This window comes from Octodon degus, unplaced genomic scaffold (assembly GCF_000260255.1).
Source record: "Octodon degus isolate 3935 unplaced genomic scaffold, OctDeg1.0 scaffold00007, whole genome shotgun sequence".
NCBI classification, from domain to species: domain Eukaryota; kingdom Metazoa; phylum Chordata; class Mammalia; order Rodentia; family Octodontidae; genus Octodon; species Octodon degus.
The window spans coordinates 32,679,178-32,698,859 of record NW_004524583.1 but is presented as its reverse complement, the minus strand read 5'-3'; the positions used below and the strand labels follow the sequence as shown (position 1 = coordinate 32,698,859).

At 44.7% G+C, this 19,682-nt stretch overlaps 1 protein-coding gene across 4 annotated transcripts in view; it reads right to left on the bottom strand.

Annotated features, from left to right (window-relative positions):
• Positions 1–2,388: 2,388 nt before the first annotated feature.
• Positions 2,389–19,682, bottom strand: part of Znf410 (zinc finger protein 410) — a 35,501-nt gene continuing 18,207 nt past the window's right edge. Inside the window, exons 6-10 of one of the 4 annotated variants that reach the window (XM_004624852.2) lie at positions 16,291–16,380; positions 9,098–9,223; positions 7,266–7,406; positions 5,756–5,883; positions 2,389–3,383 (exon numbers count right to left, since the gene is read on the bottom strand). In XM_004624852.2, the coding sequence (XP_004624909.1) occupies positions 3,345–3,383; positions 5,756–5,883; positions 7,266–7,406; positions 9,098–9,223; positions 16,291–16,380 (524 nt within the window). In that variant the 3' untranslated portion in view covers positions 2,389–3,344. Of the gene's footprint in view, positions 3,384–5,755; positions 5,884–7,265; positions 7,407–9,097; positions 9,224–15,638; positions 15,708–16,290; positions 16,381–19,682 lie in introns of those variants that run through there. The other 3 variants (XM_004624851.3, XM_023703555.1, XM_023703565.1) reach the window with 3 other exon arrangements.

The window sequence follows — 19,682 nt, the reverse complement described above, 5'->3', positions numbered from 1 at the left end:
GGTGTTTGCTAGCAGCGCTGAGCCACTGAGCTACATCCCTGGCCCTCAAGGAGTTTACCGACAATCTTTTCTGTAATTTAAGAATTTCTAGGCTGGGCATGGTGGCACTTGCCTAAGCACTTGGGAGGCTCGAGCAGGAGGGTCACTGCGAGTTTAAGACCAGCCTGGGCTACAAAGTGAGCTCAAGGCCAGTCTGAACTGCACAATGACACCCTGTCTCAAAAAGACAAACTGGGGCTGGGGAGATGGCTCAGTGGAATAAGCGCTTCCCTGGCAAGCACCAAGGACCTGAGTTCAATCCCCAGTTCCACCAAAAAAAAAAAAGACAAAAAACCCCATAACTTTTTGGTATATTCACTGTATATTTTGATCATGCCTCATCTAGGCATGTACCACCACCCCTGGCTAAAGTTTTTAATTTCTATTGGCCAGGCACACGAGTCCAAAAGATGTTTCTTCATGCAGGCTTGTGCCTGTAACCCCAGCACTTGGGAGGCAGAGGCAGGAGGATTACTGCAAGTTCAAGGCTAGCCTGACCCGGTCTCAAAAAACCACTGTGGTGGGCTGGTGAGATGGCTCGGTGGTCTAAAGCACCTACTTAGAACAAGCTAAGCTAAGCAAAGCACAGGGACCACGGTTCAATCCCCCAGCACCACATGCCAGCCGGCCCCGCCCCCTGGTGGGCTGAGCTGGCCACACACACTAAATAAGTAAATAAATATTTAAAAAAAAAAAAAAAAAACACAAAAAAAGGGGGTGGTGATTCACAAGCCCAGATGCCTGCTGGGATTCATCAATCAAACCGATAGATGTAGGATAGCAGGAGTTAATAACTAATGAGCATAAGACCTACTGGAAAACAGGCCCAGAACTGCCGGGTCAACTATTTTCATCTGAAACCAGAAATTTGCATGTTAGCAACTAATTAAGAATTATTTAAGCCAGGCGTGGTAGTGCGCAACTGTAATCCCACTACTTGAGAGGCTGAGACAGGAGGACTGCCGAGTTTGAGGCCAGCCTGGGATACAAAGTGAGCTAAAGGTCAGCCTAAACTGCAGAGCAAAACCCTATCTCAGACAAGATAATTAAGTAAAAATTACTAATATGGTTTTGGTGTGATGCATGCCTGTAATCTCAGCACTTGGGGTGGCTGAGGCAGGAGGATCTTCAGTTCGAGATCAACCTGGACAGTACAGCAAGATCTTGTCTCAGTAAGTCAGGGCTGGGGGCGTAGCTCAGTATGAAAGCTCTGGCTTCGGCCGCCGTACTTAGGGTTACGCAGGTGAAACGAGACACGCTGTCAGTGCGGCCCACAGGAGACGACAAAGCTGCATGCTTCCACCACAAGTTCTTGGGGTTTTTGTGCCAGGGACTGAATTCAGGACCTTCTGCTTGCCAGGCCGGCTCTTATGCCGCTGAGCTACCTCCCTGGCCACTGCCACGGGCTTTCTCATCCTCAGCAACGGCTAGTCTGGGCAAGTAACATTTTTGTTGGTAGGAAAAAGCTGCCCTGCGTACTACGGGAAGCTTTGCAGTACTGCTGCTTCTCCGCACTAATGCAGTAGCTCCCCACTCTTGGTTGTGACAACCAAGAATGTCACCAGGTAAGAATGTTCCCAGGTAAGAACAAGTGTTCCCGGATCACAATGACTACGGAATCCAAAACCTAGCATGTTATTTAATTTTTTTGAAACAAGGTCTTGCACGTAGGCTAGCCTTTAACTTACGAGCCCTCCTGCCTCGGCCTCCTGTGCTGCGCTTGTAAGCGTGTGCTGTCACACCTGCAGAACACCTCACGTTCTAGTACAAGTGTTTGATGGGCCATGGGTGTGGCTCCGAGGTGTCGCCTCTGTCTGGCAAGCACGAAGTCCTAAGTTCAGTTCCTGACAAGTACCCACCATGAGCTGAGTTGCCACAGTTTAGGGTGACTGTGTGTACCATTAATAAATTAAGAGCCATTATTTAAATGTTTTTTCTGTTATCTGTTTAGGATGTGCTACTCTGTATGTGTCTGCTAGCATAGAAGAGATTGTTTCTAATTTAAAACTTCTCCGACAGCCATGACTTTTCTTTGTAGGTGGTCTTTGGAGTATTTTCCTGTGTCTACAACTATTTTCTCTCAGTTGCTGTGGACAGGTTGAAAGCAAGGGTACTTGTGCTGAACTCTCACATTTCTTTTTTTTTTTTTTTTTTTTTTTGTGTGTGTGTGTGTGTGTGTGTGTGTGGCCAGCTCAGCCCACCAGGGGGCGGGCTGGCTGGCATGTGGTGCTGGGGGATTGAACTGCGGTCCCTGTGCTTTGCTAAGCTTGTTCTAAGTAGGTGCTTTAGACCACTGAGCCGTCTCACCAGCCCTCACATTTCAGTTTTTCTGGAAACATCAAAATGAGCTGTTACGCCTGCCATGTTCCTAGACAGAGAAAGTTTCTAAGAGAGCCTTGTGTTCACAGGCTGATGGAGACTCTCATATCACGTTTCTTAGGCTCCATCAGTTTTAGCTACATGGGATCTTAAGGGTGAATTATGGCCCCATCTTAAAGTGAAAGACGGAATTATTTTCTTAATCTCCTTTTAAGGGAACTATGTTATATGCAAAACAAAGGCCAAGCAACTCATTGGGCTGTTTTGTTTATTTTAAGGGAAAACTGAAGCTTTGTATCAGTGATTTTTAACTTAAAAAAAAAAAAAAAAAAAAAGACTTGAAAAACAAAAACCCTCTTAACATGCTACTGTGTGTTCCGTCAACAAGGAAAGCAAAGTGACGGGGCAGAGGTGGACAGGACAAGACAGAACCTCAGCGTGGGCCAAGGGGCGATTCAAGTAATTCCTTTGTGCAGCCCGATGGCTGAGAGTCTCTTACTCAGGTTGCCGAAGGGAGAACACCATGACAGAACGGACACTGCTCCCTTCTTCAAAGCAACAAGGCCTCTTGAAAACGCAAGGAGTTTAGTGGTTGACAGCAGGATGCTGACCATCCACGTGAAAAGAGCTGGGTCTGGGACGAAACCTCGAAGGAAAACCTCCCTTCCACAGTCGTCATGAGGACATCAGCCAGCACATAACCCAATCTGCCTCTGGGAGAAGTCTGTCCCAGAATTCCGCAGCGAGAAGAGGCAGGCAGTGACCCGGCCCAGCCTCTGCTGTGCTTCTTGTCGGGATCACGGGGTGGCTGTGGAGCAGCTCTCGCACACTCATGGTCTCTGCCAGGGAAGTAAGTGAAGAGGCAAAAGCGGGGTTTCGTCCTTCACAGATTTATTTTGGTTCCGGCGGGGCTGAGGGCTTGGTCCTGCACCCACTGTGCGCTCTGGAATCAGACAGAGCTGCTCCTTCGAAGGCAGCACCCCAGCTCATGTCCGTCTTTCAGTTAAATCTCCTTGATTTAGTAACTGTAGAAGATTGAAAACAAATGTAGAATGGGTTACAACTGAATTACAGAAAAACCTTCATACGAAGTAAAAGGATTAAAAGGAGGGTGAGGATCAGAATATACAGTCAGTGTTTATTTTTTATTTTTATTTTTTTAAAATTATTTATTTATTTTTATTTATTACATTTATTTATTGTATGTGTGTGTGTCCAGCTCAGCCCACCAGGGGGCGGGGCTGGCTGGCATGTGGTGCTGGGGGATTGAACCGCGGTCCCTGTGCTTTGCCAAGCTTGTTTCAGGTAGGTGCTTTAGACCACTGAGCCATCTCTCCAGCCCCTACAGTCAGTGTTTAAATGTTTAAAATTGCAGTAAAAGATGCCATGAACCCCCTCCAAAACACTCTCTTCCTACACACTTATCCCACTGCTCTGATCACTTTCTGAAGCAGTTCTGGAAGTTCTCCTTCCTGAGTGTCAGGAAGTGTGATAAAAAGCGTGGTGACAACTGTTGCCAAGTGCCATCTAGGGGACAGGCAGGCTCGGAAAGCACTGCAATGTGTGCTCGAAATCTGTATTCAGAGGGTGGATGCAGCACTTGGCTCCTGCCTGGCTCTTCCTTCTAGTCCAAATGACCATGAAGAGTAAACACTCTGAATGGATTCAGGACATCAACAGCACAGCCTCAGCTCCAATGTGCTGGGATTACAGGCCTGTACCACCACACCCAGCTAACTAAGAATTTTTACCTGTTAAACGGTAAAAATCTAAAAATTTCCAATTTGCTTTAACATACTCCAACCACAAACCTAACAGCAACAATTAAAAGGCAGAAAATAGAGCTGGCCAGATAGCTCAGTGGACTAAAGCACCTGCTTAGGCAAAGTGCAGGGACCTGGGTTTGATCCCCAGCACAGCAAGCCATGGAGGCCCCCGGGGTGAGCGGGGCGTGGTGGTGCGCGCCTATAATCCCAGCACCTGAGAGGCTGAAAACAGGAGGATTACTATGAGTCTGATCTATGTAGTGAAACCCTGTAGACCTTGTACTAAATAAATAAAAATAAATAAAAGGCAGAAAATAAAATCTGAACATTATAAAGTTAATTACTGAACTTGGGTAACAGGTACATGATTCATAATCCTGTTATCTCATCACTCACTATTCTCTGAAAACTTCCCTAATATAAATCTCAGAAATAAGACTCCATAGGTGAGACAGATGATTTGTTTCAGAATAGTAACTTGGAAAAGGTCACATAGAATGGAACCAATGATACCAACAGCAAAATATTTAGCACAATCTGAAGAAGGCTTAGACAACAATGGGTCCCAGAATAAATACAAAGAGAGATCCTGGCAGGGCACAGGTGTGCATGACCAGAGCCCTGTGATCCTGGGCAACCTCAGGGAGAGTGCAAAATAACTGAGGATTCAATGTAGGGTGCAGTCATGTGACTGATGTGACAGATAAACATAAAGATTACAATGGAAGAGGAAGGAAAGGTTTTTTTGGTTTAAAAAGCCCACCCCACCCTCATCCCCCACACCACAGCCAAGGGGTCGAGGCTATACAGCTTTTGGTGGCAGCTTTAACGCATGTGAAATGAAGTCATGGTGAAGTTATACATGTCCATGAAACAAAACCAAGGAGATATTCTAAAATTCTAGAAACTTGATCTGTTTTCACTGTTTGCTGAGAGCCAAGATCAAAACCATAGCCTCAGAAGTCCTTGAGTCCACCCGAAGTCCTTTGTTAACTTGGCTGGTCTCCATTCAACGAGGAAGTGTGAACTCATTCCTCTGGCCCAGCTAAACTGGCCTGTTATCTTCCAGACACATGCGCCAGGAGAGTGAATAATTATTTTTAATTATTTTGTCATGAATCTGTTTTTGCTCAAGAACCATTTTGTTCCAGGCTGGCCTCAATCTTGTGATCCTCCTGTCTCAGCCCCCCCAAATTCTGAGATCACAGGCGTGCAAGACCACTTAGCAGTGTTGTTTTCTTTATAAAGTAAGGTCAGCATCTTCATGCTGAACACTGGGACAGACAGTCCTCACTAAGGATGGTACAAAGGGTGCCAATCTGAGAATCTCAGGTGTGACACACTCATTTCCCGACTCGCAGGGTCAGACTGTAACACCCAGGCTCCTTTGAAGATGGATTCGTACTGAGCTTAAAGGAAGATATTCTAGTCAAAATTTTTAAGACATGGAAAGTGGAGAAATTTTCAGATCTCTAGATGAGTGGTGCTTTGGCTGAATGCGCCCGGTCTCGTCTAGACCGATGGTGGTGGCCCCGCGACACAGCAGGCGGCCTGCACCACTGCTCCAGAGTCTCCGGCAACTGCCACATAAGTGGGCACAGAAACAAAGTAAGGGCAAGAGACCGCTTTACCTCCTGTGGGTTTACCGCTGTTAGGACAGAAACCTCATAGCACTGCCTCCCTGACTGCATGGTCACCAAGTGATGGGTTACATCAGGCACTGAAGACAGGGGACGTGGGGATCCTTCAGTAAGCACCTCTGCGAAACAACAGAAGAATTCATCTTCCATGAAAAGTGAATACATAGATACACTTCTGCCACATCAAGCCTCTCAATAAAACCTAGTAACTAATCCCTGAAAAATTGAGTCCCAAATTTCTGTATTTCTTTCAAGTTAATCATGCCTGCCAATCATTACCAGAGATTTGGAAATGATTACAGAAACAAAATGGAAAGGAAAAGCAAGAAATCTTGATATAGGAGTTCTCCATTTTTCAATATAGTGATTTAGAATAATGGCTTTAGCACTGTTATCTGGATTAAAAATGTATGAAACAGGGCTAAAACAGCTCAGGCAGGCACGTCAAGGAGCCAGAGCCAGCCCTGAAGCAATCACGGGCGGTGCGAAGGGCTCAATGTATGCCCTTTGACAACCTGGCCAAGGTTTCCCAAGCCCACCTCCTCCCCTGGGACTTCCCTCTTGAAGACCCGGAAAGCAGGACCAGGCAGTTTCTGGGCCTCTTGCCCTAGTCACGAGGCTGCAGTCCTGCCTGAAAGCCTGCCGCACACTCCAGGCCTTGCAGGCGCTAGGCAGAAGTTACGTAAGTATGGCCACGCCCTGACGGAGCAGGCTGCACACAACACGCAGGACCTCCCACTCGCTGAGCGTTCACCAGTGGGGTCACCATGAGAGACTTCTGGAACTAGCTCCTGGGAAAACCACTCAGCCGTCAAACAAACTACAAGCTTCACATAGGGGCTCTGTGGCTTCTACTGCTCTTCCATACTGTACCAAGTGTTTGTTAACGTGCTACTCAATATTATTTTGCACACAGGAAAATTTTGACCTCTCAACTGGATTTTAAGGGCCTTTTCTCCTACTTTTGCCTTTCCCATTGTGTCAGGCACACAGTAGGCACTCAATAAATGCATGCTGACCTCACCTGGTAAGTTTTTCAGAGAAGAGGGCCTGGCCTGTGTAACTTGGGTGAAATTTCTATACCAGAGAGGAGCAACTCCTAGAGGGCCCTTTCTTTTCTCCAGAAGATATGGCTTTTGAAGGTATGGAGAAATTGCTTTATATCTCCTCTGTAAAACCTGGTTATGTTCTGTTTAAATGTTTTAAAAGTTAAGTTCTTCCATAACTGCAATAGGAAAGACAGAAATAGTTGGGCTAGGATGCTAAGATTACAAATAATTTTCTCTTTTAAGTTTTTTCTTTTTATTCTTCTGTTATATCATCGTCAATTAATTTTTAAAACACACTCATTTAACCACCAAGGACACAGGAACACAAATGCTACTCAATCATACCGCAGCTACACACAAGAAATACAATTCAAAACCTCCGTTTTGCAGACACCCCATTCTTTAGTCCCTACTTGCAGCCCGTTTCTCCCGAGGAGAATGTGAAGTCTTACCATCAGCGACTCCCAGGATGGAACTGGTGTTTGGCAGGTTCAAGGACTCTCCACCGAGGCTGGGCCGGGCATCCATGGATACCAGGCTTTTACTGGGTACTGAAGCCTCTTCAAGCAAACCGCTGCCCAGGAGTGGCTCAGCTGCCCAGAGAAGAGAGTGTGAGTAACCAAGGCCGTGCCCGGCCCTCACCTTCCTGACCAGGACAGCTGGCCTTCCCTTCCCAAACTAGAAATTAAGGTGCATCTCCGATGTTACCTATGTCACCTACTTCCAGGAAACAACAACAAACCTAGAAGAAGGCTTGAGGTTTAGGGATAATCATCTTTTTTTTCTCTGTATTTTAGGGAAGGGTCTACAGGGTGTTCAGGGTCTCACTACTAGATCAGACTCATAGTGATTCTCCTGTTTAAAGCCTCCTAAGTGCTGGGATTACAGGTGCCCCACCACACCAGACCCAGGGATTGAACCCCTGGCCCCTGCACCTGCTTGCAGGTGTTTTAATCCACTGAGCTATTTGGCTGGCTCTGGATAATCATCTTTGTGATTAACATAAACATTAGCATATGAAATAGGATGGATGATCTTTAGCAGTATTTAGAATGAAATAACTGATTGAAGAAATATTTGGAAAAGGAGTAAGAACAGAAAAGGATTATCAAAAGGGCCAGCCAGATAACTCAGGGGATTAAAGCACCTGCTTAGGCTGACACAGGGACCAGGGTTCAATCCCCAGTGTGCCGTGCCAGTCCTGCCTCCAGGGCTTGCTGAGACAGGACTGAGACTGGGTGTGGTAGTGCATGCCTGTAATCCCAGGGCTTGGGAAGCTAAAAACAGGAGGATCACTACGAGTCCGATCCATGTAGTGAGACCCTGTACTAAAAAAAGAAAAAAAAAAAAAAAAAAGGTTATCAAGCGCAGCCTAGTGGCGCACATCTGTAATCCCAGCCCAGGACCAGCCTGAGCTATAAAGTAAGCTCAAGCCTGAGCTATAAAGTAAGCTCAAGGCTCAAGGCTATGCAGTCGGAGCTGCATAGCGAGATCCTGTCTTAAAGACAACAACAAAAAGGGTTATCAAATTTAAGGTGAGGCAAAACATAGTCAAAACTGATAAGCAAAAAAAATACATAAACTCTTGTCATATAGAAATCTTTTTACTACCATGGTAGATGAACGCTGGTTTATGAACAAGCATTAATAATTATCAAACTCACTAGGTGAACTTTTGTTGCTTTGTTTTTGGGACGAAGCCTCACCATGTTACCCAGGCTAGTCCTGGATTCAACTGAGCCTCCTCCCCTGGTATCCCAGGTGTGTGGGATCTACGAGTGTGTGCTAGTGGCACACGGGAGCTCATTTATTTATTCTTTGCAGTGTTGGGGATTGTACCCAGAACCATAAGCATGCTAGGCAAGTACTCTACCAATGAGCTATACCCAGCCCCTATGGGAACTTTTGAAACAACAGATTCTGGAAACTCACAAATTATTTACCAGGTTATTTTGTTTTGTACAGGTGGGGAGTGGATGACAAGCAAGGAAACGCGTATTTGTGTGCACGCCTGTAATCCCAGGGTCTGGGAGGTGGAGGCAGAAGGATCACTGCAGATTCAAGGGCAGCCTGAGCTACACGAAGAGAGTCCGTCTCCAAAACCAAAAAACCAGACCAAATCAAACCAAAACAAACAAAAACCCCACTGCTTTGGAAGCTGGCAGCCCAGCAGGTGAGACCAGGTCTCTCCACCCAAAACTGAATCAGAAGATCACGAGCGGGCCAGGAGGTCAGTGACTAGGCTCTTGGAACCCAGAGAGATGCTGCGCCCGCCCCCCCTCACCGGTCTGCTCCTGCTCCTGCCTCCCAGCTGCTCCCAGCTGCAGGTGGTGCTTTTTCACGTGCACATTCCTGCTTCCGCTCTGCGAGAAGGTCTTCCCACACACCTGGCACTGATGAGGCTTCTCTCCTGAAACAGGACCAGACGTGATGGTAAGACAGCTGAGACATGGAGTGTGTTTTTGGTGGTAAATCAATGGTCTAGACACAGATGCAGAAGGCCAGAGCAGGTGAACCGTAAGCAGTTGCTCTTCCCCTGCTCTCTCCCTCCCCAGCCTGTCATCTTTCAGCACAAAGAGGCCAGAACAGTGCACCAGGCAGGCTTACACCCCCACGCCCATCCTTTCCAGGCCCACTGAGCCGCAGCCTCCACACCACAGCCTCTTTGGTGTGGGGATCCCAGTACCAACATGAAAAATGTGCTTCCCTTTTCCAAGAGCCTTCCAGGCACCTGCGAGACGTGTACCTCCTCCGCAAGGACTGCCATCTCGGGTTCACAACATCCGCCTTACTCTGTGACGCCAGTCTTCACTCTCCACACTGGTAGTTCCCAACACACTGATCTGAGCCCGCCTCCAGCTCACGGGTGGCAAGCCCCTGGCAGCCACGCCTCGGCTGGCACTCACTCTCCCTGAGGGCTCTGAAGCTTTGCCCTCACCAGTGCTCTAAGCCCATTCCACCATCCTAGGCATCACACTTAGGCCAGGGACCAAAAATTCACGACCAGAAGCTTTTTAATTTGCTGTGATCCCATCTGTCGATTCTTCATACTATTTCTTACACCACCAGGACTCTGTTCAGAAAGTCTCTTCTTACACGTATGACATCATGAGTTTTACATATTCCAGCAGAGAACATATTTGTTTTAATAGTCAGATCTCTGGTTCGTTTTGATTTTGGTTTTGAACATGGTGAAAGCCAAGGACCTGGATTCAACCTCCTGCATGTGGGTAGCTGGGTTCCCCAGCACCACGTATGAAACCAACTATGTTTTTGATCCCTTTGTTAGAGACCAAATACAGCAGTTAAGTGAAACACTCAAGCTTAAACAGAACATGGTTTCTCTCTCTTTTTTTTTTTTTAATTTTATTTATTTATTTATTTGTGTGTGTGTGGCCAGCTCAGCCCACCAGAGGGCGGGGCTGGCTGGCATGTGGTGCTGGGGGATTGAACCGTGGTCCCTGTGCTTTGCTAAGCTTGTTCTAAGTAGGTGCTTTAGACCACTGAGCCATCTCACCAGCCCCCATGGTTTCTCTTATATGAAACCCTAAATATGCAGAAGAGCAAAATAAAAAATTTCAGGACACAGAAAGACAGCGTTTTATGAAAAGGGAAGCAGATCAAGAAATGGAGGGAGCTGGGCTGAAGTGGTAAAGGTTCTTTTTTTTTGAGACAGGATCACACTATAATACAGGTTGGCCTTGAGCTCACTATGTAGCCTATGCTGGCCTCAAACTCCTGGTGATCATCCTGCCTCAGCCTGCTAAGTACCTGAATTACCAGTGTGTGCCATCACGTGCAGCTAGTGCAGCTACTCTGAAAAATTCTCAGCTTCTCAAAAAGCTCAGTGGAGATTTATCATGTGACCAGCAATTCAACTCCTAGGCATACACGTAAGAGATGAAAATATACAGACATGAGAAACCAGCAGCTGTATACATAATAGCCAACATTTAGCACATCGAAATAATGAAGTATTATTCAGCCACAAAAAATATGTTAAGATACTACAATGCAAATGAAACCTGAAAATGCAAACCAAGTTAAAGAAATCAGATACAAAATGACATAATGTACACTCTCATTCATATGAAAAGTATTATATAGAACAAACAAATTCACAGAGACAGAAAATAGGTTAATGGCTGCCAGGGGCCAGTAGAAGATGGAAACAGGAAACGACTGCTGTGGGACGCAGGGATTCTTTTGGGAAGAATGAAACTGCAATTTTTTTGAGACAAGGGTCTCATTGTATAGTTGACGCTGGGTTTGAATTTGTGAATTTGAGACCAACCTGAGCTACAAAGTGAGCTCAAGGCCAATTTGAATTTACACAGGGAGACCCTATGTCGGGTGAGGCTAGCCTTGAATTCACAACAATCCTTCTGCCTCAGCTCTCCAAGAGCTGGGATCACAGCGTGCACCAATCTGGCCTGCACAGTTTTAATTTTTTTTAATTAATTAAAAAAAAATTAAAAACAGGTTTATTTGAGGAATTATTTTCTTGAAAAAATAACTTTATGAAGCCAGTTTTATAAGGTGACTAACAACAGTCTTGTGACTACCACCTAGTAATAAACCCATCCCTTTCTATCTATACCAAATGAAAAAAAACTAAATTTGTCCCTGAGGCTACAGAGCTGCAATGAATGAAATCTTAGGGGATTTAGACACAACATATTTACTCATCCACTTTTTTTGTGTCTTCTGGAGACAGGGTCTCCCTATGCAAATTCAGATTGGCCCTGAGCTCAGTTTGTAGCTCAGGTTGGTCTCAAATTCACAACAATCCTCCTGCCTCAGTCTCCTAAGTGCTAGGATTATAGGCATGTGCCACCATGGCCGGCCTTAAAGCTGTTTTTGATTTCAATTTCTTCCAAGGCCTAAATGGTACACACCATGTATGGAGAAAAATCTCTGAAAGAGATACCTATTTCCTCTCTAATCAGGCATACCTTCTGTAGTTAGCCCTCCCCCCACGACAGGGTCTCGCTAGGTGGTCCCTGCTGGCCTTAAACTGTGTACCCCAGCTGGCCTCGATCCTCGTGCTTCAGCCGCCAGTCCGCATGCTTCCTTTAATTAAGGGCATGTAAGATTCAATTTCATTTTCCTCTCATCTCGGTGCACATATACTTTCCTTTCACACCGAGCAACTCTATACGTCAGAGTGGCTGTGAAGTAGTTCCTCTTTATATTCCCCAGGGATATTCAGAGTATCAAATACACCAATGAAGAGAGTACACAGGAAGTCAGCAGATAACAAAAGCGGGTGGGAAAAGCACAAGATTCATGAGCTCTATTTCAAGAGAGCTGGGTTTCTGCAGTACAGAGGGTGAAGGACACAAAAATTAGCAACCAAGGGAGTGTGGAGAAAGCATTACCATTACGGGTACTTAGCGCTCCACAGAATAAGGCATGAAGAAAACACCCTTGGGACAGCCCCACCTGAGAGCTGTGTGAAAGAGGCTGAGAGCCGCATCAGCGACAGGGCCATAAGCTGCAAGCCTAGCTGCCAGGGTGCACGCCTGACCGGACGTCCCATCGGGCGGCTCCTTATTAACTGTATTGGTAACAGAGTGATGAGAGTGATTCGATCCGCTTGTATGACCGCCAGTGGCCCAAGATGACGGGAACGCCTGGAGTAGCATCCGGCAGTCCTGGCAGACTCCTGCAGCAAGGTGGGTGACCAGTTCAAACCATACAGCAGCACATTTATCTTTTTCCCCCTTTCTGTAGGTTGCAGTTGTATTTTTTCTTACAATCTATTTCATCAAGGATATTCAGTCATAATACCTTGGCTAAATATCCAACAATTGTTTTATTATTTCATTTGCTTACTATATTTGTTTCTTTTTCAAGTGATAGAGTTTTTTGTTTTTGTATTTAGTACAGGGTCTACAGAGTTTCACGACGCAGATCGGATCTGCAGCGATCCTCTGCCTGTGTTCAGCCTCCCGAGAGCTGGGACTACAGGAGCGCCACATCACCACATGGTCTCAATGGCTGTCTCAGCGCACCGGGGCCAGCACACCATGCCAGGATCAAACCCTGGCCATTGGGTCTGCCTAAGCAGGCATTTTAATCCGTTACAGATTTTTAATTTTATTCTTACTAATATGTAAAGTCAAAAGAAGTCTTGGTTATAGTTCTGTCCCTACATGCTGTATTCTCCCCTTCAAGGTTATTTAATTCCTTTTAGGTTTATGTTTTGGGGGGTTCTTTTGGGGGGGGAGGGCAATATAGTACTCAGGACTGAACCCATGACTTTACACTGAGCTACAGCTGTACCCCTTGCCCCCTTTTTAAACTTGTGTTAGCATCCTCTTACTCCTTTTTTTTTGGTAGAACTGGGGATTGAACTCAGGCCCTTGCGCTTGCCAGGGACGCACTTATTTCACTGAGCCATCTTCCCAGCCCACTTGCCCTTTTTTAAAAAAAAAAAAAAACCTTTATCTGCTGTTCCTCAGACAGAAGTCTAATATCTAAAAATTAGATCTTCCGATAATAAAAGACCCAATCAAAGAATGAGTAACTGGAATGAATAAACACTTAGAGGAAATAAATACAAATGGCCAATGTGGGCTGGGGAGATGGCTCAGTGGAATAAGCGCTTCCCTGGCAAGCGCAAGAGCCTGAGTTCAATCCCTGGTTCTGCCAAACAAACAAACAAACAAACAAATGGCCAGTGTACTAAGAAAAATGTTCAAGCTCTGACTATTGGCAAAATGCAAATCAAAACAACACTGAGATTGTACCTTACTCCAGTAAGAATAGCTATCATTAAAGATTCAAAAAATAACAAATGCTAGCCAGGTTGTGGGGGAAGGAATTGTTCTATATGGTAATGTGTACTAGTACAACTACTTCAAAAATCATTGTGAAGCATCCTCAAAAAACTCTTTTTTTTTTTTTTTTTTCCCAGAACTGGGATTGAACTCAGCACTTGCCAGCCAAACGCTTATTCTACTGAGCCATCTCCCAGGCCCTCAAAAAATTGAAAGTAGGAATGCTATTTGTTTGGTTTTTGAGACGTGGTCTACCGTGTAGCTCAGGCTGGCCTCCAGCTCAGCTCCGGCCCCGGCCTCCCGAGTGCTGGGATCACAGGTGCGCTCCACCACAGCGCACCCAGCTAGGAGAGCTAGCTGACTCAGACATGCCCCCCGGGGCGCGCTACAGTGCCGCGCGCACAGCTGTGTTCACGGCAGCCACGTCAGGGCAGCAGCCTATACGCCCATCGCCAGGCGGATAAAGAGAAATCTGCCGTAAAGAAGGCGACTGCTGCCTTTTACTCTCCGAGCCACACGCCCCTGCACGCCATCTGCTGCACATGGCTTCTGATCTGCCTGTGCCCCTCACACATCAGCGTGCTGTTGCCGGGTTAGTCTGCACTAGAACACCAAAAGAGAATGACTTACAAAAAACGCTGCTGACCAGGCGGAGGGTGGCGAAGCACACCTGCAGCCCCAGCACCTGGGAGGCTGAGGCAGGAGGATTTCTAAGAGGTCGAGGCCAGCCTGGGCTACATGGGGAGACCTTATCTCAGAAAACCAAAAATAAATAAATAAATAAAGCTGTTAAAGTTACATAAGAATCCTAAAAGTTTATAATCTTGTGAAGCTGCGTCACTAGCTCTCCTAGGATACATGCAGCCAGCAGCTCAGGCATACTTGTTTCAGAGCTTGCTTCAATTTACAGCAAATCTAGGGAAACAAGGGCCGGCGAGCTAGCTCAGCAGACTAAGTGCCTGCTTAGGCAAGCGGAGGGGCCGGGCTTCAATCCCTGGCACCACTGGCCGCACAGGCCCCCGCCCCTGCGTGCACTGGGCTGGCCACCCCGCACTGGGGAGGCTGAGAACATGAGGGTCACTACGAGTCTGGGCTGTATACTGACACCCTGGACCAAATACATAAAAATAAATAACCAAGGAAACAAATTAAATGACATAAAAGGAAACTAACAAATCCAGAATGTATGATACTCTGTAAGATCTAACTGCTCTGCAGTAAAAATGAAAATACAAGTGAAAGCAAAAAGGTCTGGATTCAGAAAGACTTCAATTGCAACATTAGACTTTGCTGAATCCTTTTTTTTTTGAGCCAGTTTCACTGTGTAGTTCTGACTAGCCTTGAACACTCACTGCTACTTCCCAATCCCTTTACTCCTGACTTTTAGTTCAGTCAATTAACAAGTTGGAATTTTCCCAATCCCAAGATGGGCCTGCTGGGTTCCTCTAATCCTCACTGTCATCTCTTCCAACACTCTGTCCTCATAAATCTGTGAGCCAGTCCGACAATGAGGTGGCCAGCTTTCTTCCTTATCTTCACTACCACGTTTCGTGAATCACCAATAGTCTTCTCTGCTTCTGTGTCCCTGTTTCTTTATATCCAATCAATTGTGGAATCACAAAGATGCTGCTACTGGATCTCTTTCCATAGCACTCTAGGACTGCCTTGGAGTAGACTTTTTTCTGGTCTTACACATACCAGACAAGTGCTCTCCCACTGAACAACATCCTTAGCTCTGCGACAGATTCTTGACCATACTGTAAAAGGAAAAAAAAAAAAAATCTCTCTTCTCAGTTTAGTTCATGCATCACTACCAGATTAAGCTACAGTAAAATGAGTTCTCATCTAGATGCACCTTCAGTACACTTTACAAATCCTTTCCTGGTATTTTAGGCCCCTCTCAACTTATGTTTTCAGCCTGATTTCAATGTAATTTGTAAGTCTCAGAGGTAGCAGTCCCACCAAGACACAGCTGTAGGCTCTGTTTGGGAGGATAGGAAAGGAGAGAAGGAAAACTTTAGCTTTTTCTATTGAGCTTACAAGGTCTGGTTGATGTTGAATATTTTCATATATTTTGAAAGACATCTGTAGCAGGGAAGACCAGGTCATCTGTACAGAATGAGCAATTTGACAGAATTACAAGGAATTATTTAAAAATGCTAAACAGAAAATGGGTCATTAAAACTTTTCTGTCTCCTGGACTTTTGGTGACAATATGTCCTAATAGTCAAAGACTGGTTGCTACCAAAATGCTGACTGAGTAAGATAACCAACCTTCCCGGGCAGCTAATGTTACTTGTGCTGCTATCCCTAACAGCTTCCTAACTCCTAGCTTCCTTCTGATCTGAAATCCTCCCCCAAGGAATGAAATGGAAATTCCTAAAAGACAAGATCCGTGTTTAATGTAACTTTCAAAGGATCCAGAACAATGTGAGAAAGTTTGATCTCATAAAATGTCTGCATTAGAAAGTACTTCCATGACTCAGCAGAAAATACTATTAGATCCCTCCCTACTGTTTCTGAGACCCTTTAAACATAATTATTAAGGGCCTTGACTTCTGATTCAGTCGTGAGTCAAAAGCTTTATGTTCAGGGTAAACAGGCTCTTTCTTTTTTTTAATTTCTTTATTCCATGCTCCCCTCTAAGTCTTTCTCCTTTCTTGAAATCTATAAACAGTATAAGTTTTCATACCTGAGTGAACCACCAGATGTTTTCGCAGACTGGAATACTCAGCAAAAGAACGGCCACATCCTTGGGCTTCACAAAGAAAAGGTTTTTCTCCTGGAGATAGAAAATGAGATAAAGACTCAGTCTTCTGATAAATTGTCTTTTCCCATCAACTTTATTCTATTCTTAATGACTTTCCGTTCATGCTACATATTTCTTTTTTTTTTTTTTTGTTTTGTTTTCTTTTTTTTGGCGGAACCCGGGATTAAACTCAGATCCTTGCGTTTGCCATTCAAGCGCTTATCCTACTGAGTCATCTCCCCGGCCCAAATTTAGATTTTTTTTTTTTTTTCGGAACTAGGGATTGAACTCAGGCCCTTGCGCTTGTCAGGGAAGCATTTATTCTACTGAGCTATCTCCCTGGCCCCGGCATGCTATATGATTTCAATAGGCTACCTGGAAAGTTTTGTCTCTCGGTGACCTAGCATACAATCTGACACACAATTGCCTCTGAGCCTCATACTTCCTTCTCCATCTCCGCTGAAGGGCTGACCTCTCCATATCAAGATTAATGGTATGAAGGCTGGCCAAATAACTCAGCAGATTAAAGTGCCTGCTCAGGCAGACACAGGGGCCAGTCTGATCGCCAGGCCTGCTGTGCCAGCCCGCACTGAGACTGGGCATGGTGGTGCACGCCGTAATCCCAGCACTTGGGAGGCTGTAAACAAGAGGATCACTATGAGTCTGATCTATGCAGTGAGACCCTGTAGACCCTGTCCTAAAAAAAAAAAAGATTAATGGTATTGGCTGCAGGGTAGCTTAGTGGTAAGAGCACTTGCCTAGCATGCATATGGCCCTGGGTTCTATTCCCAGCATCATTAAAACAAACAAAAAGATTAACCAAGCTTCCAGATTCACTTAAAAATACAGACTTTTCTGAAGGTCTGAAAAAGATATAGTCCTATTTACAAAATAATGGCAAGACAGTCACAGAAGCATGCAGTAAAGTCTGAAGATATTACGAAAGAGGCCACACCCACACGCTTGTTATGCAGATCTTATCTTGCCTCTTCTCTTTTTTCTTTCATAGTACTGAATCCAGGCCCTTCACACAGGGCTATATCTCTAGCCCTTTTTTTCTTTTATATATTTCAGACAGTTTTACCAAGTTACTAAGTTGTCTTGGGCTTGAATCTACCACCACCCATAGCTTGGATCATTATTTTTGCGTTTTTCTCTTATTTTAATTTTCTGTAATACCATTTTGTTATTTTAAAAACTGAAAACTTGGAGGTGCTGCTCAGTGTTGAGTGCTTTCCTACCATGCAGAAGGCCTGGGTTTGATCTCCAAAATCGGAAGAAAATAAATGAATAAATAGGTGCTGCATGGTGAAAACTCAGGTCTGCAGACTAGTTATAATAACACTTTTTGAGTTTGATATTGTTACTAAGGCTACCTAAGATGTCATATTTTGAGGAAGCCAGGTGACAGATACAAAGAGCTCTATGTACTATTTTTGCAACTTCTTTCAAGTCTGTATTTATTTTGAAATAAAAAGCTGAGTGGGTGGCATGTACCTGTAATTCCAGCTACCTGGAACTCTGAGGTGGAAGGGTCACCAAGTTAAAGCCAGTCTGGGAAATTTAGTGAGACACTGATTTAAAACAAAGAAGAGCTGAGAATGTAGCTCAATGAAGCATACATAAGGCCTTAGCTTCAATCTCTAGTGTTGGAAAATAATCTTTACAAGCAAGGGAGGGGGGCATAACTTAGTCATAGAGCACATGCATAGCATGTCTGAAGCCCTGGGTTCAACTGCCAGCTCCATTTTTTAAAGAAAAGGTAGAAAAAAAGAAAAATCAAAGATGTCTACTCTATGCTCCAAGGGTCAGACTAGTAGGAGACAGATGTACTCATTAACTGTAACACAAATCCCTGTATGAGCATTAGAAGGAGAGCAACTCCAATTGTAGTAATTTTTGGAAAGAAGGTAAATTTTAGCTGCTCTTAAAAGAATTTAGGCCACAAGGAATAACGTGAGCAGAAGCCTGAGACCGAGAGCAACTGGGGTAAATTCAAAACATGGCACATGAGGCAGCAACACAGAAGCCAGGCCCAGCGGGAGCAACAGCACTGTGCTAACTATACTGTTCTTCTAGACTAGACTACACAGATGAGTGCTAGGATTCGCACTGGTCTGTCGCTTTCTTGTTCTGTTTGGTGGCAGGGACTGAACCCAGGACCCACACACACTACGCATGAGCTCTACCAAAGAGCTGCCTAAATTCCCTGTAACTTTTTCTAATGCCTACTGGATATTCACACCAATCCCTAGAAGAACCAGTACTCAAGAAGTTTCTGAATGAACAATACATGAAAGAACATTAGGAAAAGAAAAAAATTAATAATAATGTCAAGTGTTTAATAAGATGAACTAAAGAACTTACGAAATAAGAGGATTTAGAAACAGATTCCAGGGCCTGTGGGTGTGGTGGCGCGCCTGTGATCCCAGCTCCTGGGAGGCTGTAAATAGGAGGATCACTACGGTCTGATCTAGTAGTGAGACCCTGAACACCCTGTAAACCCTTCCCTAAAATACAAAAAAGAAAAAAGAAAGAAAGAAAGAAAATAAACAGATCCTGCCTCAGCATCTAGTAGTGTGGAAGCTCTGTATGAGGGTGGCCCAGGGGACAAGACTTCTCTGGACACTGAGGGGATTGTGACTTCGTCAAGATAAGAGACATGAGAGTAGGAAGGGGACATTAAAAAGTCAGTGCAGCATAACAGTTAAGAACGTGGGCTTCAGAATCAGCTAATCTGCAGTTCAAATCCGAGTGCTACCACACCAATAATTCCAGCACTTGGGAGTTCAAAGCCACCTGGCATATGTTCAAGGCCAGCCTTAACTATATAGAAAGACTGTCTCAAAAAATAAAAACAAGCCCAAACAATCTATGTTAAAAAATAAAATAAATAAATAAAATAAATAAAAGGACTAGAGATATAGCTAGGTTCAATATTTAATCCTGCAAAAAATAAAACCATCTATTTGTCTATCTGCAATTTAATCCAAGTAGACATGGTGGCAAACACCATGCATCCTGCACTCTGGGAGGCTGAGGTAGGCAGATTACAAATATGAGCACAGCCTGGGTAATTTAGCAAGACCTCTAATAAAAAAGGGCTAAAGATGTAGCGCTGTGTGAAGGACTTAGGTTCAATTCCCAGAACCAAAAAGAAAAAAAAATTCAGTTCTGTGATGTTGGGCAATTAAGCCAACTCTAATCCTCTATTCATAAACACATACAGTATCTACTGCTATCGTGAAGATTAAAAGACCCAATAAACATGTGTTGGTACCCAATAGGTGCCTCCAAAATGCTTTTATTATACTGTGAGTTAAACTTAGATCTTC